The 27,360-nt window shown below is 48.3% G+C and overlaps 1 protein-coding gene across 2 annotated transcripts; it reads left to right on the forward strand.

Moving 5' to 3' along the window:
* The first annotated feature begins 2,002 nt into the window (after positions 1-2,002).
* LOC130518325 (hippocalcin-like protein 1) lies at positions 2,003-27,359 on the forward strand. 2 transcript variants are annotated; one of them, XM_057020832.1, is made up of 5 exons: positions 2,003-2,069; positions 22,512-22,684; positions 23,128-23,409; positions 24,701-24,806; positions 24,888-27,359. In XM_057020832.1, the coding sequence occupies exons 2-5, from the start codon at positions 22,589-22,591 to the stop codon at positions 24,983-24,985; spliced, it is 582 nt and encodes a 193-aa protein (XP_056876812.1). In that variant the 5' UTR covers positions 2,003-2,069; positions 22,512-22,588; the 3' UTR covers positions 24,986-27,359. The 2 variants fall into 2 exon arrangements, with proteins under 2 accessions (XP_056876812.1, XP_056876811.1); XM_057020831.1 differs by lacking the exon at positions 2,003-2,069 and adding an exon at positions 9,366-9,664.
* Position 27,360: the final 1 nt, after the last annotated feature.

Here is a 27,360-nt window from a genome sequence, read left to right on the forward strand (position 1 = left end):
GACAGTCTTCTGGGGGTTCAGAAGACTGGCTCGCGTGAGGCTCCTCCAGATGTTTTGACCCGGTCACTTTCCTCGTCAATGCTACGCTAATATAGCAACACGACCATAAAAGGTTGGTGTTGAAAAGCCGACCTGCACCAGCTGCTGGCTCAGTCACGACCACATACCTCCACCGCTGTCCCATCAGTCCTTCCTCAGTGCAACAACACCTCTATATTTAGATCCAGGACCCAGAATACAGTAGGCCAGTAATCACCCCCATCCTGCGTGAGTGATGAACTGCTTTCAGCCCCCCCACCTGGCTCTACAGGGGGTCTGAGGAGGCTCTGGCACGCAGCATCGTGGCCTGTATCAGCTGACATATTAAAATAAGACCGATTATGGTTTTATACATACGCTTAACTGATGCTTACACATGCACCCCCCCACCCCCACATACACACACAAACACACACAAACACACACACACACTCTTGAATCTTTCCCTTTAATATCCACCATATCCATATGTCACGCCGCCATATAGGGAACAAATAAGCGTCCGGAGCTGCTCCTCGAGGTGGAGGCGCCGCAGGGAGGGTGAAATTGCCGTGCACCCCCCACCCCCAACCCCCCTCCTCCTATAAAATGATCCCACATCTCCATTTACCTAAACTTGGTTTCCAAGGAAACCACCCCCACCCCTCCTCTGTCTCCTCCATTTCCAATCTCTTTCAATTAATGCGTGAGAGAGGCTAAAGGCCAGTTAGCCGGTCTCGCTGCTTCCCCTTTTCCATGTTTGTTTGGATTCAGTCTTTTCCTCCGATAAGTCGACCTCTTTGTTTCTCTTAATTACTTTTATTGGGAGGGGTTGAAACTGGTTGGTTTTAGCTCATCTGTGCTAGACGTAGCAGGTAATATTGCGTAATATCTCAATTTGATGGAATTTCATCAGAACAGGACTTATAAAAGGTTTACAAGAGCGGATTCAATTAGCAAAACTAATCCGCTGTTATTTGATTGATTTGGCGCTAGTTTAAATGTTTGCGGGTACCGCTAATCACCAAAATCACAAATGGTTTTGTGGAGGATTTCATCTCTCCGCAGCAAAATTTCATTCACTTAATCAGATTTGTCCGGGGGGGAAAAGGCGCAACGACAGTAAAGTTTAATTGAAAGCGTAAGCTGATTATGACGCTAGCATGTTTCTGTGTTTTGCTTTCCATCAAAGCCGGTTTCCCCTCCCCCACGTCCCCCGGAGGTGATCTCAGAGGGATTATATATCAGACCACTCGCGTGTCACATCAAATTCTTCACGTGAGCGAACTGCAACTAATTAACGCGTGGCGCGATAAAAATGGGAAGCGTTTGACCTCCTCGGGTTTAAAAATAAGTCCTGTAAGAAATGTGCGTTGGGATGTCCCCATTTCCTGTACTTTACACCACGCATGTGATCATTCCTGCAGTGCATAGGCTAATTGGGCCAACGCATATTAATTCATTAAGGTCTCTTCCCCGCTGGTAACTGTGCCACATCGGGAGGAAGCATAGGTGTCCTTGCAGGTTCCTCAGAGAAATAAATTAGAATTATTCTCAAGGAGCACTCTGTATTCGGAACCATCTCAGAACATCTGACATCGCTGAGGTCTCCTCATAGCAGCTCACAGCACTCGTCTTCTTCCTCTTTCGGCAGTGTTTAGAATCTCAGATCGAGTCCCAATTTGTCCGGAAACACCTCGTCTCCGCAACAAGATGCAGAGGACGCTGAGGCTTCAAGATGGTTGAAGGATATTGGCACATGTAGGTAACAGTCAAAACTCTTGAGGTCTGAGGGGCCGTGACAGGGCCTCTCCAGATGGTTGCCATAGCAAAGTGCTTAGTATTGACTTCTGGCAAAGACAGATTTGCTTTGTCTTTGTGTGTGTGTGTGTGTGTGTGTGTGTGTGTGTGTGTTGGAGGGGGGCATTTCTTGTGTTAAATTTACCAAAGAGCAGCTAGCAATCAGCAGGAAATGCTATTTCTGACAGCAGACTAGCCTGGAAAGCTGGTAATCGAGGGAGGTCCCGCTGGAGTGCTTCACTTTCAGGCCAGTAAGTTCTTGTTAAATTACATTAACATTCACAGGCCCAGCTTAGCAGCGGGTCAGATGTAAAAACTAACCCCTCTGAGACTGTTACGATTAGCTGGATCCATTAGCCACCCTTTTCCCAAATAGTTTACTAAAGCAGCATTCATTAAAGGTGAAGATGGACTGGTAGAGATCAGCAGGGCCAGAGGGACACAGAGATACCAGGTCAAATGACGCACATGTTTATTGTAAATTTGCATTGATGCTTATAATTTTTGTTGTAACATGGTGCTAACAAAGATAGCATGCTAGCCTAAATGAAAAAGGTAGAAATATACCTCCTTAAAAGTGTTGTCAGCTACTGTACAGCAAATGAGAGAATTTTATAAATCTAATCACAGTTAATTGATTTAAAAGGTCTGAAAGGATGCAGAGCGAATGGAGGCATGTGTACGGCGTGTTCTGACAGTGGGAGAGGGGGGTGAGAAAGGAGGAAGGGGGGTGCCTGTGTCTCTCGGCAGGGATCAGAGATCCACATTTCTACACAAGAAACATCCTCAGAACCTGCAAAAAGTTCTGTCTGGGAGGAGAAAGTGACCAAAGAGCGACCTGCGCTACAGACAACATTGAGCCTACCGGGAAATTAGCATTAGCTGAGGCAGAAGGGCTGAAAATTTAATAAAATAAGCATGTTCAGGGCTAAAAATAGGAGCCGAGCGATGAGAATAGACCACAGACCTGATTATTGGTGATCAGATTAGCTGTGGGGTTCATTTTTTTCCCCCACTCGGATCTCATCTCCACCGAGTGTGAAGTCGGCAGAGGGATCGATAATTAGGCTCATCCCCCACCTCCCAGATTCTGGGCAGAGTTCCCAGTTGCTCAGCTAGGGAAGCCGCGAAGAATCTGAGAGTACAGCGAGATAGCGAAACCCTTTGATGTTTGAGTGGCGAGAATATCCTGGTCTTTAATGGCGCCACATGGGAACCGAGTGAACATTACTGCCGGGATACACCTGATCTCATAGCTCACTGGGAGCGCTGGGTAAACAGGTGTGACACCACACTCTTTCAAGGCTTTACAGAAGGAACTATACATTTTGCAATTTAGCATGTTAAATAATTCTCTTTGCTCCGTTGATGTGACGTTACTGATGCTGTCATAATTGCTGAATCAGAGCTCACAAGCCATGAAAAAACAACCACCTGTAGCTCCCAGTAGGATACAGGAAGTAATGAACCATCGGCTTCAACCTTGACGCTGCTCCTTTGATTTCTGGAGAACTCATAAGACTGCCCATTCTGCCTTTGATCCGGCCTGATTTCTCTTTGATGTTTTATTCCGTTTATGCTGTCTCTCGGCGGAGGGAGGAGCAGCCTTCAGCCATCAAATTGACATAATTACCGTCACACATTTGTCAACATCCATTTGTCTCCCGCCACTTCCTGTTAGTTGCCATGGTGCGCTGATGGCCCAGCACACGCTGCAAAACGGCCCCAATGAAGCTCCCAAACTGGAGGCTTGCAGACCAGAATATCCACTATAAATGTGGCGGCCATGTTTGGACAAGCGATTAAATTATATAGATTTAACTGATAGTGCAGAAGTGCTTTGACGCGTATCATTAGCGAAAGGTCACCAATCGGCCAATTAGTCTCTATTAAATAATCATTTCACTCTAAGATATCCATGCACTGGTTATACTGGGACAGGCTCGTCCGTGCTCATTCTTGTTGACTGTGGTTCCGCAACAGATGGAACAGATGGTCGGAGTCAGAACATAAAACTTAAAACTCTAATTTGATTCCACGGCATCTGCGAGGAAAAACATTTGGGATTTTAGCACCTCAGAAATGACCCCAAAGGGAATAAAACCAGCTTTAAAAAAGACGAAAAAACGCCTCGAGAAAAACCTGGAGGAAATAAGCTGATCTGGAATTAGATAAACCTTTTCTCTTTCTGTCCCAGTTAATGTACCTTCGCTGTCCCAGTATAACCAGTTAATGTACCCTCGCTGTCCCAGTATAACCAGTCCATGTACCCTCGCTGTCCCACTATAACCAGTCCATGTACCCTCGCTGTCCCAGTATAACCAGTTAATGTACCTTCGCTGTCCCAGTATAACCAGTCCATGTACCCTCGCTGTCCCACTATAACCAGTCCATGTACCTCGCTGTCCCAGTATAACCAGTCCATGTACCCTCACTGTCCCAGTATAACCAGTTAATGTACCTTCACTGTCCCAGTATAACCAGTCCATGTACCCTCGCTGTCCCACTATAACCAGTCCATGTACCCTCGCTGTCCCACTATAACCAGTCCATGTGCCCTAGCTGTCCCACTATAACAGTCCATGTACCCTCGCTGTCCCAGTATAACCAGTTAATGTACCTTCGCTGTCCCAGTATAACCACTCCATGTACCCTCGCTGTCCCAGTATAACCAGTCAATGTACCCTAGCTGTCCCACTATAACCAGTCCATGTACCCTCGCTGTCCCAGTGTAACCAGTCCATGTACCCTCGCTGTCCCAGTATAACCAGTCCATGTACCCTCGCTGTCCCAGTATAACCAGTCCATGTTATTACCTATAATCTACAGTCACATGAGCTGTTATAAGCACTGTAATGAGTAAAGTTATTTTGTTTTCTTTCCTTTTTTCTCTCCTCGTACTTGATGACAGTAATTCAGAGTCATGTGACCTCAGTCGTGACGTTAATTGAGTTTTCTGGTGTTGGGTTAAAAAAACAAGGTCGTCCTCGTCTTCATCTCCAGATGAGTCATCGCTGCTGCTCACTGCTCATCAATATTACAGAAGCCCCCCACCCCACACACACACACACAACACACACACACACACACACACACACACACACCACACACACACACACCACACACACACACACACACAACACACACACACACACACCACCAGGCCCAGTTTAAATTCCAGTTTTCCTCTTTTTCTTCTGAACGGATGAGAACCGAAATACCTTGTTGACCCAACTAGCGAGTTAATTAGCGCCTCTCCTTGGGAGGATTCTTCCCCCTCACGACCACAAAGGTCACATTGGTCTTGGTCGGCTTCACCGTTATCGGACATCGATCGCTGCCAGGTCACGCACCAGGATGGGCGTGTCCTTCCACCTGCTTCAGACGGGAGCAACAACGATTGTTCCAAACCGAGGCTAACGCGTCAATACCGCGCTGGATTCCCTGTATCGACCGTGTGACTTATGAGACGTTTACTCGCCAGATGCGACCCCCGTGTAGGCGTGCGCGTGTGTTTGTTGCGTAATGGCTTCTCCTCGCGGTGCTAAACTAGCCCAGGGCATTTAGCCAAGGCTAATCCGCTCATGGAATTGGCGCCGCTCTCCTACAGGAGCTCGCTGGTGGGCAACAGCTGTACAAATCCTTCTCGTTAGGTCGCACTTCTGTTCCCCTTCTCTCTCACTTCCTGTTTTTCACCTGTGTCCAGATTGGGGTCTCTTGATTTGAGCAAAGCTTGCAAAGGGAACCTAAACATAACTTAAAATGTTTTACAGTCCGACACAACTGTATGAGGAGTTTTCTCCCCAGGTAAAGAGGAAGTGAAACGCCGAGCCTCATTATCAAAGGGAAGCGGGGGAGGGGCAAATGGACCCTTGCAGTCCGCTGTGCCCCCTCAACCGCCCTCGTTTCCATCCCTCCACACCGGAGGCTCCCTGCTTCATTAGCTACAGGGACAAAAACAGATTTTTCACCTGGGTCAGAGGAGATTTCGGACGGCACCGCGGACTAGAAAACGGAGGTGTGAGTGGAGGCTCGGAGGAGGTCGGAGGGGCAGAAATAACAAGGTTTTTATCAAACGTGGAATCACCTGCTGGATGTTTAAGAGGTAAGATTTCATCTGCGGAAGAGCTGCTAACAGAGGTGATTCGTCATCATTACAGCACACAGGTGACAAAGATCAGGAGGTCCTCCTCCTGAGCACAGGTGAAATCTGGACTGACTGTGCCCAGGTTGCCATGGGAAACCAGGTTCCCTGACGTGTCCAGGCAGAAGTAAGTTGGATCTAATTCAATGCAAAACTTTATTTATAAACCAGCGGTTACAATTCAGACTATCTGCCCCCAAACAAGCAACTGCGGCAGATAAAGCTCTGTTTTAACAGGAAGAAACCTTGAGCAGGACCAAGAGATTCCGTACCAGAGCCCAGGACTGGCAGGAGACTTGTCGTCTCTTGAGCAAGGCACCCCTGGGCGCTGCGTCATAGCTCCCTGCTGTTTCTTTAGGGTTAAATACAGAGTACAGATCTGACGTTTGTGATGATGGTAAAGCACAAGGCCGGGTTGAGATGACACCGGGTCTTTATCCTTCATCTTTCAAAGGCTGAATTCTCGAGACCCCCCTTGGAGCTGTCCTGGAGCCGGCGCTCTAAAACAACACCAACACCATTGTATTGCCTGAATAGATAAAATATCCTGTTACTCAGTCACACATTTTCCACGTGCTGCCGAGTGCAGGTCAGAGGGAGCCACGGAACAAACATGCTGTGAAAGAACCATAAGCTATCGTTTAGCATCTACTGTAGCGTCCAATAGTATCATTTCTACCTTGGCATAGGGGTGCTTTTTACTCTTTTATGCTTTTTAAAAGGGGTTTCCAAGCAACACAGCTAAAATGGTGTTTAATCTGGAGCAGAACAGACCGTTAGCACTCTGCAGGAGCATAACTTTTAAAATGATGCCTTCAGGACTGAACATGTAAAATACCACAACTCTGCAGCCGCAGGTGTTGCTACGCTGCGTGAGGTGTGAGGAATCTGTGCGGCTCGATGTCACAGTGTGAGGGTTTTGCTTTACCTCTTCAGGAGGCAAAAACATCCTCTGGCTAAAGAGAGTTTCAGCCAATGCGGCACAAAGTGAATGCTACATACTTATTCTTTTTCGTAACAACTATAGCATTAGCATGCTGTCATTTATGACTGCAAATAATGAAATGTGATGAGGAAGTACGGTACTATTTGCTTTGCACTGGTTACATGAGGTCTCTTCTACCTCCTCCTCCCAGTGTAATGTCAAAATTGAAATCAACATTGTCCCCAATGTACTGCGTAGTATAGCATAGCATAGGCTAGGTGATATGGTTAGGTTCTGACCACTTTAGAGTCAAGTGTCAACGTAGCAAAGAGTCTGAAACTGTACGTGCGATTTGCTGTGTTTTCCAGCCTTGGCTGAGTTTACTGGATGTAGTTCCAGTGTAGAAGCACCCTGCGTTCATCCATCCCTGTTTTGAATGCTCCCTTTGTTGCGGCTAACAGAGCGAAGCTAAACAACATGAACAAAGCTGTGGACTCATCAGCTCTTGAGGAGCAGACTTGGCTCTTTTATCCTACTTCGGCAAAGGTCAATCAGGTCTAATGACGCCCTCCTTGGGGGAATTCCAGCTCCGTGCACAGATTGGGAAGTCTTTATGGAATACTGAAATGAAGGTCGCTTTTCTGGGCCGCTGTTCTCCACAGTGACCGTCCCGACCGGGGAAGAGAACACGGAGGACACGACGGCGTAACGACGCAAGACTGGAGAAAGCATAACGCGTTGAACCCTGACTCGGAGGGGGGCAAAGGTCAATGGTACGTGAACGAAGAGGAGGCGGTAATTCGATCACATCACAGGACGAAGAGAAGGAGAGTCCGGGTGATGGAGGACTGATGGAATAAGCGAGAGCTGAGTCAGACAAGGGGGTGGGGCAGAGAAAGATGATGTCGCTAGTTTTTTTTTACGTTTAAAACAACCTGGAGACAAAGGTAGTTAACTTTATAGCTCGCTGGGTCCTCCACGACATCGTTAAATTACCCTACAAAGTTGCTGCGACAGTGTTTCTGTCGTTGCTATCGCTATGAGTTTGCTTGCTAGGTTAGCCTAGCTGCGTTTCCTTTGTTCAAGGCTAATCACCCACCCCGGTGGTGGGTGGCGGTAGCCTCCAAATTAAAAAAAAGCAAGAGGAAAGGGTTACCGCCACCTAGCGGTGTCAGGTATTCGCTTCCCTGCATGTGTTAGACAGTAGATGGATGGAACGATGGCAGAAGCTAACAGCTCTCAGAAAACAGCTGGATTCTTCCTCCAACCAGGAAGTGAGACGCGTCATCTGGCTTTCATGGCCATGTTGTGTCGTGGTGGTGGGGGAGCTTACCCCCTTCCAGAGAAACTCCCTGGCACCACTGCAGATGTAATAATTCTGTTCTGGTCACCCCCAGTTTCACATCTGTCTGTTTGATTCGTCCTCCTGCTGATCTCATGGCAGCATAATTCATCCATAAATGTCGCTCGTTCCGTCACGCTGATGGTTTGTGTTTATAATCAGTCCATTCAACCCGTAATCATCTCTGATGAGTAGAGATGTGATTACATTGTGAAAACTTGGCTATAATCACAGCCGGTCTGCGGCTTTGCAGATAGCAAGGCTAATTAGCCGCCAGGGCCGCGCGACAGAGGCTGATGGAGGAGCCGACCCTTCGTCAAAAAAATAAAAACAACCCGGCGCTGAGAGCCTGTCGGGGGTAATGGCGTCCGAAATTGCCTCGGCTCCGAGCTCTTACAGCTTCTAGGTATGCATCATTCGGTTAGTTTTGATCCCCAACCTTAGTCCAGGGAGAAAAAGAGAGAGGGAGAGTGTGTGTGTATGTGTGTGTGTGTGTGTGTGTGTGTGTGAGAGAGAGAGAGAGAGAGAGAGAGAGAGGAGCAACATCTCCTCTCCGCTAAAAAGTAAAAACTTCTGAGATGTGATGAGCACAGCCATTGTGTGGCTCTGTGTGTGTGTGTGTGTGTGTGTGTGTGTCCAGACTGGTGTCTGACTCTCCTCTAAACGAAGTATAAAAATACTCTGTCTTATTCTGAATGTTGTGCAGGCTTTTGAGTCTTTGATCTTTTGTTCCATTCATTCTCAAAATGAAACTCCTTTGGTTTTCAAAGGTGTTGGACCAAAATGGGATCTGGAAGAATCTGGATTCTTCTTCTGTGGCTCCTTGCAGCAGCCTCAGTACATCCAACTCTTAGCTGATGCACATGCAGAGAGATCAAAGGATTATTGTGATTCTATAAATTCGGACGCGTTTTCTCTGTTGAACTGAGACGTGAACTCGACATTTCTGTCCCTAAAGATCAAGGAGAGCAAAACTGTGGCGCAGTAAAATAAAACACACGGACCGGCTCTTATTTACAGAGGGAGGGATGGAGGAGGGATGGAGGGGGTGGAGGGTTGTGCGCAACCTGGGTTCCAATAGGCGCCGCGCTATCTAATTAAACCCCCACCACGTAATCCCGACGCAACCATCCCCCCGTTTAAATCCAGAGCGTCGGCGCTGGCCGCTCACACTCGCCGTCCTCCCGCCCTGTAATCCCGCCTCCTCCTCCAGCAGCATCAGCACTGCTGCGTGCACGGTAACATGCTTTGCGGGGCTCGGCAGCTGTAGCCAAGGGCAGCTCGGTCCGTGCGTGGATGCGTGTTCAGAAGCCGTGAGTCAAAGGAGACCAGAACCACCGGGAGACCCGGAGGAAGGAGCCGAGCATCCCTGCCTCTCTACCCGGCTGTCCAGCAGCGGGGGTATCCTGGGCTTCCGCTCCAGCTTCTGTGTCGGGTAAGAACGGGGGTCGACATTGTCCCTCTCCGGCCTCTCGAGGTGCGTGTCAGTGCGCGGGAAGCGAAGCGCAGCGAGCGGCGCGCGGGGAGAACATTCCCGCACAGCCGCCGCGGCTTCTGTCACCGCGTCGTGTTTTTCTGGTCCACTCACGCAACCCTGATGAACTCGTTCCCTCCCGTCGGGCTGCTGCGGGGGCCATTTTTTATGAATGAGACGCTCCGGGGCCATGTGGTGCGTTCACAGCCCTGGAGCAGGTAGACAGGAAGTGAAGGATGAAATAACACCTGAGCAGATTGCTGACAGTCGCTGACACGCTGCTGCACGTGTGTCAACGCCGCGACAAGGTTAAACATTTCGTTATGAACGTATTTGATCATTTTATAAGTAATGTTCATCCCTCTTGATTGTACTGGTTGTTTATTGAATGACATAAAATGATGTAAAATATGATGATTGACAGCGGACCTCGCATGGGCGGGAACTCCACTTCCTGTTAGCGCCCTTGGCCTCATGTGACGTCACAAATAGCGTATTTTTTTTTGGGATGGATGCTGACAATGTCAATTCTCCTCAGCACCACTTGTCTTACTTTTTGTTTTAGTTGGAACTGTATTATGTCCACTATATCAGACGCTAACGGTTCCAAAACAGGTGAAATCCATTTAAAATACTAAACTCCTCGAGGTAGCTGAAATTTACTGGAATGATTTCAGTATTAGCAAACTTTAACTTTTAGGCTAATTTTTTACCATTTCCTGTGCACTGTATTTTGCCAACGTGACTTATTTTGTAATACGTGTTAACAGTAGCTTACAGCAGGTCAGGTCATGTTTTCAGGATGTTTTTTCCACAGCTTCGACAGGAAATTCTGTGTGTTACAGTTTGTAAAACACCCAAATTGGCGTAAAAGACGCCTTGATGCATGGTCATTTTGAACGTTATGAGAGTTGCCGTTTGTAAAGGCTGAGTTCTAAACGGTCTCATTAACCTGCCGGCCTGGTTAAAACAACCTGTGGTCTCCGTTAGCTGACGCACTGCTGTAGCCGCAGATCATGTATCATTTAAAACTGAGCGTTTTATCCGCATCTAAAGCAGTTTGGCTCAAGTCTCGCCCCGTTTTGTGGGGCAGATAAATAAAAGACGAGGCTGGGACCCGGTGGCTCCCGGTGGTGTCCCACACGCCAGCTTTATTAATGTCTGTGACGTGAGGCGTTCAGGTTCTTTCCTTTTCCTGGAGCTCCTGTTGTGAAACACCTAAATGCTTGTTTATGTTCTCACTCCTGTCGGACACCTTCCACGCAGCCCTTCACATTTACCCGGCTCCATCAGAGCGGACGTGGCCTTAAATGCTGCGTATAAAATCCCCCGTCGTCCACGCCTGAATATGAGGAGCAATTATAGTGTCAAACGCCGCCACGGCCAGACATTTTGATTGGTTAATAGTGAAAAGAATGTTGAAGGGTACATTAATGTGACCGTCATTGGATCTGACCTCCTCGGTTAACGAGATGGGGGAGCGCGGTGGTGAAACGGCCCAGGCGAGTTTCAGGATTGCATCCAGGTTAATCAATCAAAGCCCGGTTCCAGCTTTTAGTGACATCATCACACGGTGTCATTAATTTCACCTGTAGCAGTGTTCTTGGCACCTCAGCTAAAGCCACAGATGGATGATCAGCGCTTTATCCATTAGCTTTTAGTCAAAAATCAAATCACCAACATGCTAGCAAAACGTAGCATCAAGCCTAAAAAGGAAAGAATCCTGATTCCGTTTGTTTTATTTGAATTGAAGCATTTAGTCCCAAAGGTAGCATGAAAATAAACTAGCTGTGTTCTTGGCTAATTAAGCTAGCTGAGTAAATCATTACAGGCAGTAAACTGTGGGAGTCGATTTCTATTTATTTTTTTAAAAATCTATTGCACATCAATTTTATAACATGTTTATTGCACATCAGTTAAAATAAATTTGTGAGAATGTCGTCCAAATTTCATGCGACTTTTCTGAGGAAGCGGAGCTACCGCTAAATGTCAGTTTTTACAGTGCTGTCAGCCTTGTCGAGATGGTTTATGTTGACATTTTTCCAGACCTCAGTGAAAATGTGCAAGAGAAGTGTTTTTATAATAACTGGGCTTGAAAGGTTCGTGCCGAAATTATGCTGATGTGGCGTATTTAGTCCAGATGGGCTAATGCTAGCCACGCTATTGCGTAAGAAGATCAAATGTTGTGTCTGTCAGTGGCTGCGCTTGCCAAACCCACACACACATGAAATAGACGGCTCAGGGTGAAATTGCCGTCGTCTGCTGGATCTGCCCAGTAATGACGCTAGTTTGGTTTGTTTGTCGGAGGCGGTTGCAGTTGACAGGCGGAAGTTGTCAGTCACAAAACACGGAATTCGGCTCGGCCGCAAAAGTCTTTAATGATACGCACTGAAACGTTGGAAGCTTCTAGAGTTCTGAGCGTGGGTTAGCTAATAGGTTGGGAAGTGTTACCCAAACGCTAATGCCCGGTGGGAACGCGCCCTCACCGCACAATCAGCTGATGCATCCGTTACGATGATATCTGGCAGCATCATCACCACCGTTGCCTCCTCCCTCTCCATTTCTGTCACCGCAGGAAATGTGTCTCCCTCCACGTTCTTCTTCCCGGCATCATTATTTCTCTCCCGCCCGATTAATTTTTGCTCAGTCGTCCATATTTCAGCAAACTTTCTGACGTCTCGGTCCCCAGAGAATGTAGATCCGGACTGAAGGGAATCGCTCGGCTGGTAGCAGATGCTGACGTTAGCGTTAAATGTGTAGTTTTAAGGTGTTTTCATTTTTTTATGGTTCTTTGAGCCAGTGGCTACATGATGGTAGCTTCTTTCAGTCAGGTTCTGGGTTGCGTTCAGGTAAAAGTCCAGTGTGACGTGAACATCAACCCTGCAGCGTTTCCGATCCGAACATGGCTACAAAAATATGGCCGTTCCAGGTGAAAAATTACGGCCTGTTCAATGGCGTGACGGACTCATTTAAGCTCAGCGTCCCCCCTCGGAACCGGCTGCTCGCATGGCTCTCGGGCAGTAATGGACAGCCAATCAGAAATAGAAAAATCAATATGGCGCCGGCTGGCTGGGCTGCATTTACAAGCGGCCTTAATGTCTGCAGACTCGCTTCCTCAGCTGCCAGTGCGATCACAGTGTGTGTGCGTGTGTGCGTGTGCGTGTGTGTGTGTGTGCGTGTGTGTGTGTAGACCAGCCTTGTTCTGTCAAACCGTCTCAATTAGAGGTGCCGTCTGCCTCCTGGGGTGCGGCGCGATGTCCCGATGATGTTATCGGCCACGGCGCTCTGGGCCCTTCCTTTACGTTACTGTTCTTGTTGTGGTCACTAAGGGGGGCAGCAGGAGTGAGGCGCCTCGGTAATGAAGGGTCGAGGTGAGCAGAAACCCAACTGAGCGCGTGTGATTCTGCAGGATCTGAACTACTTTTTCCTGCTGTTGGATGTGAATGAAAACCAGAGAGGCGTCGTGCACCGGGCAGGTTAGCATAATCCTGCGATTTTACAGTGCAACGCCGATGTTATCCTTCATTTAACCATCATCGCCTTATCTGGCCACAACAAGCTAAACCGTCTGCTTTATGTGAGGCATGCTTGTGAGGATTAATGGGTATCATACCAGGGGGCTCTCAGGTCGTGTCCACTAGCGCCACATTAGCAGCTTCTTGTTGAAGAAGGTAAGGAGCTAACATTCCAATTTTAGCTCTTTTATTCATCCAAATTTTTTCCCACATGTTCCTTTTTTATTTGGACAAATCAGTGAATGTATATTTACATCGACAGTATTGATTAGCTGACAGTGCCGAAGCAGACAGAAACGGTCAGAAATGAGCATGTTAGCATGTTTACGGTTCCCTCAAACGTCACACGAACCAACATATGCTTTGTGTAGGCGAGTAGTGTAATGTGGAGACAATATGTGGAGAGGGTTAGCTTTAGCATGGCGTACTCCCCCATCATGAGTCTCCTCCAGTCTGATACGTCTAACACCCGTGAATGTAGAGCGAGCGACGGCGTGGCGCAGACACTTTCAGTGGAAATTGGGCCCCGAGTCTCTCCGAAGTGTGCTTTTATTTTTAGACACTTCGCCTCTTCTCTCATCATCCCTTCATCTTTTTCCCACATCAACCCTTAGCTACAGCCGGAGCCTCTGCGTTCCCTGCAGGAGCACTACGGCATCTCGCTGTGAAATATACAGAAAGTGTAGTTGGGAACAAAAGATCCCCCGCATTTGTTAGCATCTAAGGATTCCTTTGAACTGAATCAAAGCAGCAACGCGTGGCTGAGATGTTTCCACTTCAGATACCGATGGAGAGGGAGAAGTTACACGGCACCAGCAAGGCCAAGCCAGCGTTAGATTACAGCTGTGAGAAGTGGGGACTAAATCCTCTTTACGTAAGTATATTAGAGAGCAATGTCCTTTGCCTTATATTAATGTGATGAATTTTAGGCCGGCGGCCCTTCCCCCCCGGCCAGCGCCAGGCCTGTGATGGATTCAGGAACTGAGGCTCAGTCTGTGGAACCACGAATGTGGTGATTTGCGGATCTCCGAGTTTGTTATGTAAAGCGAAGAGTCGGGACGAGATGCGAAGCGTTAATATCGTTATTGAAGAGTCCTCTGCTGCCTCCAGATGATACAACACGGCGATTTCATGGACGTTTGCAGAGCAGCTCCCACTCCCGGACTGTTGTTTCAGCCAAAGCGGCCAAGTTCTTTTCAGCTTTGCGTTGCTTTGATGTTTTCAGGCAGTTTGTTGTTGTTGTTGTTGTTGTTGTTGTTGTGGGAACCAGTGAAACCAGTGAAATGCAGGCTCCAGTAGAGTATTCAACCGTTGGTTTTTCATCTGTGAAAGATGGAGGGAAATCCAGGAAGCCTGAAAACGAGGCGTCAAGGTGGAGACAAAAGGTGGCGGCCACGTGGGACGTAACCTTGTCAACAGCGAGCAGCTGCAAAAGACTGGCGCTCCCTGCCGTTACGCGCACCGACCCCCCCCCCAGCGCTGCGCTCTCACGGCTTTCACGCTTGTTTTTCTCACTGTTTCGGGGATTTCATCCTCCCTATGTCACCTTTTTTAAAGGTGTTGGATTAGGCTCCACGTAGCTGATTATAATAATTAAAAAGTGTTCCTGGCCGACCTCACGACAAAGATCTTAGAGCTGAAAAGGCGCTAACGGTAATGCTAGCAGACGGGTGTGGAATTCCGGGACGCGTTCTTCCCCAGAACGTGAGCTAAAACCCACATTTGTCCTTCAACGCTCCGCCAACCTGGACGAAACGGCGCGCTAACCCTGCGGGACATGTTACCTCCCCGGGAACGCGATACTGTCAGCGGTGAAAGGCGAGACGTTTGATTCCGTGTCCCATTTACGGCGTCCTTGTGGTGTCATTTACGCCGCAGCCGTTTTTCAGACAGTCTGACTGCTAACGGACGCGAGCGAATTATTGGGCCTGAACTCCAGCAAACCCGGACGCCGCCGTGGCGCTGGCCAATCCCGGCCTGATCTGAGATGACTGATTTCTGGTCAGTTTAGTGGCGGAGAAAAGGCACCAGAAGGCCGGGTTCTGTTTGCTTTTGGCAGGAGCAGGACAGAAAGAACTAGAGCAGCGTTACCAGGGGAGCTCGGCCCAAAGGCGTTTATTAAAGATCAAAGGATGTTAGAGAACCACAAAGTGACATCAAAGACCTAAAGTTAAGACTAATTACAGGGAGGAAGGCGGGATGGTTTGTCCGAAGATCAATTGCCTCTATGGGCAGAGCGGTATCGGGTCACGACTTCATGGCTTCGCCCGACGAAGTCCTGGATCTCGTCCGTCATCCAGATCTCATGATGAAAGAAAACCCGTCCGCCATCATTAAAAGCTAAACTGATAAAAGAGTTCCATTTCTGCGGCATCGTGTCCGTCGGCACCCCTCAGCAGACCGAGGCTAACAGCTTAATGCTAGGTTCCAGCTGTTCCAGTCCGCCCACTCTGACACGACGGCTGCGGCGTTTGACGCGACACCCCAGCGATGACCAAATGTTTTCCGTGCATCCGCAAATCTACCCCAAATAAGGAAAATATAGGCAATCTGTGCGGTTAATACGAGGCAACAGCCTCATGCTGCTGGAAGAGGAACTGCTTTGAAAAGGGCAACTGTCATCCGGCAGACAACAGGGCTCACCCCAGGGGGTAGCTACACCCCCGGCAACAGCCCCTGTTCCACCTGTAGCTAATAATCTGTCAACCATCCACAGTTTACTCCTGTGGATTCGCTGCTGCTATTAGCGACAACGGGTCGTGTTCGCAACCCAGACGGGTCAGATGGTATAAAAATATCTGCCTGCTCTTGAGGAACAGAACCGTGGCCCCTGAACTGTCTCGTCCAGGAAGAAGCGCTAACTGGTGACCCGCCCCCACCCCACTGGTGACCTCCCCCACATGGGAGCTGAGCCTGCTGTCGTCACTGCAGAGGCCGCTGTGGATTTTCATATTTTACCAGGACGGGCTCGAATTACACGCAAGGTCACCGACGGGGAGCCAGAGGAAGGGAAAAGTTGATTTTTCCCTCCACGTTTCTGTTGGGCTCCATCTCGGCGTCCCGGACCCGAGGGCAGCCTGTTCTAATAACAGCTCGCGCTTGTGTAATCAACAAATGTCGCCGCTCGGCTCCCCTGAACGCACCAACTGTGCCGCCGCTCGGCTCGCCGTCCCCGCGAGCGCGGCCCTTCCCACACGAACACATGGTGCCAACAAGTCCAGCGCAGATTCAGCGCCGACCCGAGTCGTATGGTGGCGAGGACAAGACTTTCAGCTCCCAACACGTGTTGGGAAAAATCTGTGAAGAAGACGCCAAGAAGGTTTCAATCATTCGCAATTTGGTAACTTTATAAGTCGAACCCAATAGGTTTAAAGGCCTACTTATTAAATGTTGTACAAAAGCTAATGGGCTATTTTGATTAGTAGCCCATCGTACAGTTCACGCTCTGCTAAATGCTAAATGCAGGTTAGCTTTTGCAATTGACGCTTTGCTCCCATGGTGCCATTTTTGTGGCGTTAGTAACAGGAAACAGGAAGTCTGAGTTTGTCAGTCATAGTTTACTGTAACAAAATTACATGCTCTGCAAACTTTAACTGTCAATTATGAATAATTAGTGCTTCTGGCAATAATTAGTGCTTCTGGCACTAATTATGCCTGCCTTGAAATTTCACCTATTTTAACGCTCCGTTTGTGACTAATACTACCACCTGCAGGCTAATTGCGCTGAAATTCTCACAGGATGTATCGATCTCACGGTTCTGTGCGTTTGGATCCGCTGGGTTCCGCCTGCAGATGGAACGCTGCTGCAGCCAGAACGCTGCAGTGAGCGCGTTCCCACTGTGAAGATGAGCTTCGCGCTGTAAATATTTCATAAGGAATTGCTGCAAAGAGGTTTTCCGCAACCCCTCGCGCTGAAATTTTCATGTAAATATCACGTCAGCGTGCGTTTTTTTTGTTAGCGTCGGGTTTTTGTCTCCACCCTGCAGTCAAAGTCTGTTTGTGTACACGCTGACATGTTGTTGCTGCCCGATTGATACTTTTTTATCCCCCAGTGATTAAAAATGGATCAACCAGAGAGGATTTTGATGTGGGTGACACCATTAGAGCTCAGGTGTGACTAGAAAGGAAAGGCACTACAAGCTAGTAGCGCCTGAAAGATGTTATTAAAACGTCATCCGGGTGAAAACATCCGCATAAGCTCACCTTAATCATCCTGCGTGTCACCGCACAAAATTGATCTCTATGTGCTGGCCGTGAAGTGGCGACATGATCATTTTCACCCGGACCAGGATGATTGCTGCCTCCGACCGGAGGGTGTTGTTTCTGCTCTCTCTGACCCAGAGCAGCGTACCGATATCCTGGGCTGATGCCGTCCCAATGAGCTCCTCCTCCCCTCAGACGGGCGAGGGAATGTTCTCCAGGAGAGGTCTGCTGCTTCCGAAGCGTGTTTAAAATGGCACCAGAGCGCCATTTCACAGTCGCGGTACCGGCTACAGCCAGCAGGCGGAGCGCGTCTGCGTCAGTGGGGTGGGGGTTCTTTAAGGTTCCTCTGACCCTGATTGGTCAGAAGCTCCTGGACACGTTAAACGAGGTGCAGTTACGTCACGCCGGCCTTCATCCCTCCATTTCTGTCACTCTTTTCACTCATCCTCTCTGAATGAATGTCCCGTAAGCCTTTAAAGCCTCTTACGTGACCTTCAATGTTACTTCACTGCTCCATCTACACTTTTTTAGCCCGATGTGCTCCACACCTGCGTGCACGTGTGAACCACGTGCAGCCGCCGCTCCGTTATTGGGACGCGGTCACGCTCTGAAAACTCAGCGTGAGGGAACGCCACACCGAGGACCAGACCTGGTTCTGATTTTAAATTGTCCTCTAATGTCCTCTCCTTCACTGATCCATCTGCTTCCATCCTCCTCGCTCAGAAGCATTTAAAGAGCCCATTTATATTAGTATCGCAGTATCGCACGGTTGTTAGCCAGATAAAGTTCTTCCCCATTTGCATTTTTCAGCAGGGGTTTATTTGGTAGTTGTAATTAGATCGAACTGGATAATTGGATCATTGTAGAAACAATGTGAATAATTAATTTTTGTTTCTGGAAGCAATGGATGATGTTGAATAATGTAGCATCTGTTTGCCAACTATTGGCCCATGCTAATGCTACATAGAACCTACAGCTTAAGTTGCCGCGCTAGCAAAAATTGTCATTTTTAGACCTAAACAATTGCAGACCAGCGAGGCAGAGTTGTTTAAGTTTGTATTTTATTACAATTTTAATGTTCTTTGCTAACTGCTATCGCGCCCCGGTGAGAGAAGCAATCAGCATCCAGGAAGGCAGCTGCATTCAACCACGAGGGACTCGTTTGCACGCTTATTATAAAAGCATATTGACAGAGTTGAGGGGTAAGTCCAACACTCGGGGATCGTTGTGTAATTCATGATGTACATATTAAATCTCACCTAAGGGGGCAGTAACGGTTGTTCTGTAATGAGCATATATCAGGAGCAGGGCTGCAGAGCTTAAATGCTCGTATCGACGGTTGCTAACAACAGGAAGTCCGTTTTTAACTTCCACCAAAGCCAAAAACTTCGAGTTTGACCGCCACACACTGATTTCACTGCTGACGGCAACTTTCAGCACGCGCCAGATCCTCTTTCCTCATTGGCGCTGTTGCGGCCGCTGCGTTTGAGCCCCGGAGCTAATTTGCCCTTCTGGAGGACGGGCAGGGTGGACTAAAAGGGACGAGGAAGAGAAGCTGCAACTTACAAGTGGAGCCTTTTAACGTGGGGTAGACGCTTACTGCAACAGCTTAGAAGGAGCAGCAGCACATGTAGGAGAGTGTACATCAGATTATGGGATGGCAGTCTGTGTTGCTTCCATAGCTAAATGCCAGTGCACAAACAAAGCTCCTGTCTGTTAGCCTGATTTTGTTATTTCATTTGTGTGCGACGCAGCGACAGTGGATTCAATTCTGCGGCAACTACGGGAACGTTCCTGATTCTGTAAAGCAGGAGACATGTCAGTCGGTAATTAGGAAATTAGATTGTTTCCTGCTTAATTTAAACTTCCTTTACCGCTAGCACGTCTCATTATAACCTAATAACTATAGTGATGGAGAAAATGTTATTGTTCTTTTCGATAAAAGGCCACCTGGTGGTCAGTCGGGGGATCGCACAGTGCTGATAAACCAAAACACGCAGGAGCAACATATTTTTTTAAATTCTTCCACAGTTTTCAGTGTCTTTTCCCATCCTCCTCTTCATCCCTCTAGTTTTCCTTCCTCCCTCCCACATTTTCTCCTCACACCGTTGTACCTGTAAACCCAGACTTTCTGTCTTTTTAACTCACCCTGACTTGTTTTTCTCTCCATTCCCCTTTTCGCCCACTGTCCCAATTTGTCCCAGTGTTATTAAAACGCTGGTACTGGCCGGCCGGTGGTGGCAGCAAGGGGTCCTTGACCACTGTGTGTTTTTAATATTTCCACTGCCGAGGGAAATCAGTCCAGCTCAGACGGAGGATTTTATCAACACGTAGGAGGAAGAAGGCGTTACTTTGATAACGTTTTGGACACAGAACATGAAATAAATCAATTTTCAGTGCTGACACCAGGTCATTCACAGGCAGACGACATGGAAAATCCTCCCGGGATTTAACTTTGGACAACTTCGGACAGTTTCCGCCGCATGAGCGTGAAACCTCAAACCGGCGTGTTTGTTTCCTTGAAGACAAACCTTCAAGTTCTTACAGAAACGACTTTACACAACCGGCTCTGGAGCCCCAGTTCAGGCTTCTCCAAGAAAACGCCTCATCCGATCTGAGGTTCTCGCCTCCGCTGCCGAACTTTAGCCGATACTTGTCCTAGCCTTACATAAAGGCCCCTGCGTGTCTTTGTCCTCGCCCCGTTTTCTGCTGCACCAAGGATCAGCAGCTCAGAGGTCGACGACCCGCTTAGCTGCTGGGACAGATGTTCAAGAGGCGAGTCTGCGTGTGTGTGTGTGTGTGTGTAGACAGCAACTAGCGTTGACTATGCAGAGCGGAGAGATGGATTAGAGACTCGGGGTCAGTGATGGAGGGATGAATGAAGGAGGGACAGCACCAAGGGATTGGAAGGAGGTTTTGAGTTTGGGTGGCCAAGGAGGGATTAACTAACCCCTGCAGCAGGACAGTAGCATTTTGCTAACGGTCTCATCTTGCTTTGGTTTCCCAAACCTGTGGAGCCTTCCCGGCAGGGATTGATCCACGCTAGGCGTTTCCCTCCCGCCTTTGTCGTTAGCGCTGATGGTCGTCTCCTTTACAGACAATGCGTAATCGCTGGATTACAACCAGCCGATACGTCTCACCGGGGTCAAAAGGGTGTTAGTGGAGACAGGCAGATAAGCAGGGATTAGAGAACAGGACAATGGTCTAATTATTGGGGGAGGACGTGTTTTACTGGCACTGTTGGTGAGTTTTGATGCTTTGATTGCTATAGTGGTGACAAGGATGATAAAAGGATGTCATTCCGGGTTAAACACAGCAATTTCTACAGTTAACGTTGACAGTTTGGTGTTCCGGCCAAGCTTGCGTTGCCGGTACGGCCGGTCTGGTGCTTCATCCGTAGAACATGATGTAATAATGCGGAAATTCTTCCGCATGTAGCGGAATTAGCTCAGTGGAAGCTAATAACTCAAGATGACAGCCGGTTTCTTTCACAGAGCACTAATTTGCATCACGGGGTCCAAATAAAAGAGGCTAATTTCCTCCTGTGTTTTTCATTAGGTGTGGCCTCGAACACTGCTCGGAAAATAAAGCGCACGTTATTACCATTAACTTTATTACATCGGGGCGCTGTACTAGCAGATGCATATTTCAAACCTGGCGTGAGAGCTTTTAGCCTCAGCTCCAGGTCCCTGGTGGAAGATGAATAACAAAGGGAGCTGTTAGTCTTTAGTTGGAGAGCGGTGGAAACGCGGCTCTGTTTATTAGAGGGGCCAATTAAAATGACGGCTAAGAGCGCCCGTCTCCTTCCTGGGAGGCATCAGCGAACGTCTCTCTCCACGTTTTATTCTCCTCTTCTGCTCCCTGTTTTTGCCGTGACGAGCCACTTTCCTGGGCTAAAACTCGCTCTTCGTCGGCAGAACCGTCTCCAGGAGTAATTAATTGACCCGTGTGTGCAGAACTAATGAGACACGTGGCCGTTTCCGCGTGGCAACGCGGCAGAGGAATCAACGGATTGATGAAACCAAAGCTGCGCTGCGACTGTAAAACAGGTTTCACGGAGTTTTTACTCATTAAAACCACGTCGGCAATCACGACTTCTGACGGCGGGTCCCTGATATGAGCGTTTCTGAAAGTCATAATTGATTGTGTGACGTCTCATCCCATTAACGGGAGAACTGGCAGCGTGTAGAAGCGTCCACTCTTCAGGGGGAAGCACTTAATGAGATTAATTCCATCAGCCAAGCGAGGAGACGAAGAGTGAAGCCGCAACAGGCAGCAAGAAGCTGCAACTCCATCAACTCCTGCACATAAAACACTTCATCTATAGGAGCGAGCAGACCTGTGCTCGCCCTCTCGGTCCTCTCTCTCTCTCTCTCACACACACCACACACACACTTGTGTTTTTATACCATCACAACTGTAACTGTCCTCGCCTCCTCAGAATGTCCTCACTTTCCTAGTTAAAGGCACTTTCTGGTCTGTATTAAAGCAGCAGCTGGTTTTTTAAATTTAGATTCACATCATTTATATCAGACATTTAACAAACATTCCTGCCTTTTATTTCATGTAATTAACCTTAAATTGATCGATAGTCCCACTAAAACCTTTTGATGACAGTGAAACATCAACTGCAATCATGTAATGCAGGTTGAGCTCTGAGATGAAGATTATGAGCACACACACACTCACACACACGCACACACACAGCTGGCCAAACCCCCCCCACAACTGTATTGAGTCGGCTCCTGACGTCACAATTTAGGGGATTAATTTATATTTTGTCCGATTGGGCAGCTGTAAACACCTGTGATGTTGCGCAACAGTCCGTGCCCAGAGAATTCGGATGTGACGCCGGCTTTGATGTCCTGGTTTTTGCCGCTTTGATGCCATTTTCAGTCCGTTGCTTTTCGAGTAGATAGTCAAAAATTCAACAGTTTAACCTGCGCCTGACGTCTGTATCGTTGAACCAGAACCTCGTGTTGCCGGGGACGACCGGTGTCCCGCTGCGTTTCTCTTCTCGTCTGTCGCAGGAGGTCATGTGACTTTTGTGGTTGCTGACTTCCTTCCGTTTTCTTTCCCCCGCATGGCAGGTGTGAAAGGTGGGCCTGGCCATCGGGCGAGCGTCACTGCTGTCGCGGAGGAAATCAAGGAGTCCGGTCCTGCTGACATGGGGAAACAGAACAGCAAGCTGCGGCCTGAGATGCTGCAGGACCTGCGGGAAAACACCGAGTTTTCCGACCACGAGCTGCAGGAGTGGTACAAGGTACAAAGACAGGAGGGTTTGTTTTGAGAACGGTTGAAGAATCACGACCTCTGGCACGAGACGCGCACAGACGTGTCATCGTGGGCAGCCTTCAGTCAGCCGTGACCCCCTCACACTGGCGTTGGCCCTGATGGCGCCCACGTGATGGCGAGGATCTGCCGCGTGTCTTAAAGGTCTTTAAAGAACATGTGTACTGAACAAAAGCAGAGATGACGTGACCTTTACCTCCACTTCCTCTTGGGACCCAGCGCCGCTTTAGCAAATGTGGCGTTGTGAACAAAGTTGCAGCCATTTTTAGCATCAGAAACTCTTTTTTTTTATATAACTACAGAACCGCTTCAGTCCGTCTCACATCTGCGATTAGAAAGGTTTTTATTTGGGTCTGGTGAAGTTTTGGACCCTCCTAAAAGTTCTAAATGTTCACCTCTCTGTCAACTCCTCAGGGGTTCTTGAAGGACTGCCCGAGTGGAACCCTGAATGTGGAGGAGTTCAAAAAGATCTACGCCAATTTCTTCCCCTACGGCGACGCGTCCAAGTTCGCCGAGCACGTCTTCCGAACGTTTGACACCAACGGCGACGGCACGATAGACTTCCGGGAGTTCATCATCGCCCTGAGCGTGACATCACGAGGGAAGCTGGAGCAGAAGCTGAAATGGGCCTTCAGCATGTACGACCTGGACGGGAACGGGTACATCAGCCGGGAGGAGATGCTGGAGATCGTGCAGGTAGACGCATTTCACATCTGTGGGGGAAAATGTGCCCGCGGGTTCGTGCTCACTCCAGCAAAGAGCCAGGAGGTCTTTGGTTTGAATCCCTGAACCGGTCTCACCACGGTGGACCCATGAAATTTCACACATGTGGTAAAAACAGTAGAAAATTGGCCATAGAGTCTATCTGTAACCCCCATTTACCAGATAAAAACCACGTAGCTGATGCTGCGTTGCTCGGCAACATTGTGGATGTAGCTTCAGGGGCCCATAAGACGGTTTATTCTTTTGGTTGAGTTTGTCTTTTTCAGATCAGTTGTGCTCAGATTTGCCAAATGGAAATTTTCCTGCAGAGACAAACTGATGACATAACAGAAAAGCACCATTTAAGTCCACATTTTCACGTTGCTCTGAAAGAAGACGGGAGGAAAAATACAAAAACAGCCTTTGCAATTTCTTCTCCTATTTTGTTAACTTGTGCAATTCATCAGACTCACCTGTGGGCAGTTAGCAGTTAGCAGTTAGCACTCGCCGTATGTTTGGGTTTCTCCCTGCCTTGTTTTTATTATTATTTTGCTGTGCTGGGCTCCGTGTGTGTGTGTGTATGTGCGTGCTACCACTGTGTTCTCGTGGATTAGCAAGTTAAATTTAACCAGGGTTTATCCCTGAGTGTGCAGAATAGTGGGATTATCGTCATTGTCGTTGTGGTTACACACTATTGACTTGGGGGGAGGGGGTCCGGCTAAGGGGGGGTCAGTAAATGATATCAGATAAATTACATCAGAGCTGATCCACAGAATCATGGGGGGAAAGGATCTTGTAGCCCGTAGCAACGGCCTGAGAGAGCTCGTGGTCTCGTTCCTGTTTCTGAAAGTGACCTAATAAAGATTTCTCCCTGTTCATCTCCTCCACGCTGCGTCGAGGCCTCCAGAAATGCTGGCGTTGCGCGGTTGCTTGGGATCGATTATGACTATTTTTGTCTCAGTAATGGCTCTGCTGGCCATCTCTCCAATGTCATGTGACGTTTTCTGGGGCGTCACGTGACATCGCTACACAAGAAAAAAGCGCTCGCGGTGCATTTTTTACAAAAAAACAAAATGTGCTGGCGAGGTTAATTTAAGGGCGACGAACGTCAGCAAGGCTCCAGGAAGCCGGACCAGGCGCCGCTCCAAAGACTCGACTCTACATTCCACGTTTCAGTTTTCTCCTGCTGCGTCTCTCATTCCTTTCCTGGATTTCATTTTCCAGCACTTACTCACGTTTCTCTCCTTCCTCTCCCTCTCCCTCCGCCTCTCGCTTCATCTGTCAGGCCATCTACAAGATGGTGTCGTCCGTGATGAAGATGCCAGAGGACGAATCCACGCCAGAGAAGAGGACGGATAAGATCTTCAGACAAATGGACCTCAATAACGACGGTGAGCGAGGGAGGGATGAGCGCGGAGAACAGGTTTGGACTGACGGCCGCATGCGACTCACCGTCTCCTGTCTCCGTTTAGGCAAGTTGTCGCTGGAGGAGTTCATCAAAGGTGCCAAAAGCGACCCGTCCATCGTGCGGCTACTCCAGTGCGACCCCAGCTCAGCCTCCCAGTTCTGAAGCTCTCTGGTTTCTTTCTTCTCTCCTCTTCCTCTTCACCCTCTCTTGCTATGGAAACAGTCACTCAACAAATCAATGCATGATGGTTCTCATCTCGTTCTTTTGATTGTTGTGTTCGAGGATGGAGGAGTTTCACTGTTTTTATATATTCGGGGAACGCGAGGACCCTTCTAATGATCGGTCTGCTATAATGTTCTCGAGTGTCTCTCTCTCTCTGGATGAAGATGGTTGAAAATGGATTTATTTGGGTTGAGTTTTCCCTCCTTGTGTATATCATGTATATACTGTACGTCTGTGTAGCTGTCAGACGTACGTATTCCTGGCAGTGTTAGGTAGCTGGGCTTCCTGGTGTGGAAGTGGGCGGGGTCTGATTGAGATTACTGAGGCCTCCCATTAGGCGTATACTGCCCTCTAGTGGCTGTTTTGTTGATTTTTAGGGTTTGTTTTTCAGTTGTTTTCCTCGGTTTATTTATTCCTTTAATCGTTTGTGTATCAAAGATGACGGCGGCCCAGTTTACAGCGATGGAGAGAGAGAGAAAACACGAGTTAAGATTGTGACTGACTGGATTTCTGATCCCATGATGCACCAGTAGCACATATCATTTGAGCCACCATGTGTTTATAAAGTGTGTCTGCACAGTTTGGTGTGAATGTGTGTGTGTGTGCGAGTTTTGGGTGTGTGCACGTGAATATGCACTGTATTCTCGGGGTTACTTTTACAGTATTACTTTGTGTTGTTTGTTTTTTATTATTATTTGTTTGTATTTAAAAGTTCTTAAACGACGAGCGGTAAACTTGATGGTCGTAACCTGTCACGAAACTGCATGATCCTAAACTGCACCGAACAGGCTCTGTCGCTCGGCGGCCTCGTTAGCTCTGCACCCGGAATTATTAAACACTTGTCTTGTTTTGGGGAGGCCCCCGCCCCTGCCCCTGCCCCCGCCCCTGCCCCTGCCCCCGCCTCTGCCCCTGCCCCTGCCCCTGCCCCTGCCTTTCACAAAGGGCTCGTTCATCAAGAATGCTTTTATAACCTCTGGATTAATGTTGCAGATTAGGCTCGTCCGGGTTTCATAATCTGGAATCGGCGGCTGTGGTTGCAGCAGTTGTGGATTCCTCCTCCAACGTTGGTGTTCGTAGCACAGGTTCCAAGATACTTTTGGTTTTATCGCCTTCATAAATGGAAACACGCTCAACATAATTGGATCATTCTCTATAATTCACATTAATGCCAATTCAAATCAAAAGTTTGTCCAGAATAGATGTCCAGTGGCAGCAGCAGAGACACGTGAGGATCTGGAGGATCCGCTTCAGGTTTTCAGCCCTCCTGCCACAGTTGCTCACCAGAAAAAACCTGTCAAACACTGAGGATCACCTCGAGTTCAGTAACATTCATCATTTAGAAAGGAGATTCACAAGCGAAAGTGGTCCTTTACAGAACCTGAGTGAAGGACTCATTAGGGAGGCCACCAAGACTATTCTGAGGGAGTTCAGGAGTCTGAGATGGAAGCAACTCTGCAGACAACTGACTTTATAAAACCTGAGATCAGCTGGAAGTTGGACTAATGAGGCCAGAATGAAGCTCTTCCCACCACCTGCCATTACTTGTGTTCTCTGCAGCAGGTCCTGGAAGCCTTGTAGAGCGTTAGATCACAACAGTGACACTTAGAGGGCAAACTGAGATGGAGTAACTTTGCAAAGAAGAAGAGTGAAGTAGAAGCCCGACTGAGACTTTCCCATGCAGATTCAGTCCCCAAAGTTCTGGAGGCATGTGTTCACCTCATTAAAAATGGGAAGGTATATTTGTGTCAAAATTAAAGTAGTTATCTCGATCATGGTTCCATTTATAAGGGCAGCAAAAGTGGAAACACCCAAGTGTGTGTAACTGTGAGCTACTGCTGAAGGCGTGTTCCGCTTAGACTGCTGGTTTTCAGCTGGTTCAGAATGAATTCCAGTCTGCATATGGAAACAAGGCCCCTGATGAGGAAGCTGTGCCGGAGCCGCCCCTCACTGTCAGCTCACTAATGCCACCTTCTGTCCTGGATCTGAAACAGCAGGAGGTCTATGTTCAAAATTCAGTCCTAAAAAGTCTTTGCCGAGCCCATTAACCCTTATTCCCAACTGAATGTTTAGCTTCAGTTAGCGGCAGGGATCTAGAAGTGCCCCCTGCTGGTAGGATGGCGTCACTACAGCTGCTTCCCTCTGATCGAATCCCACCTTCTCTTCTCACTGCCTCTGAACTGGTACCCTGTGGTGGATAAACACACCTCCTTTCTTTCCTCCCCCCATTTTTCTGTTGCATGAAAACCTCCCGTGAGGACGTCACGTTTGTTCTATTGGACATGAAAGCAAAAATATACTTCTGTGTTTCAAACTGC

This window comes from Takifugu flavidus, chromosome 21 (assembly GCF_003711565.1).
Source record: "Takifugu flavidus isolate HTHZ2018 chromosome 21, ASM371156v2, whole genome shotgun sequence".
Classification (NCBI taxonomy): domain Eukaryota; kingdom Metazoa; phylum Chordata; class Actinopteri; order Tetraodontiformes; family Tetraodontidae; genus Takifugu; species Takifugu flavidus.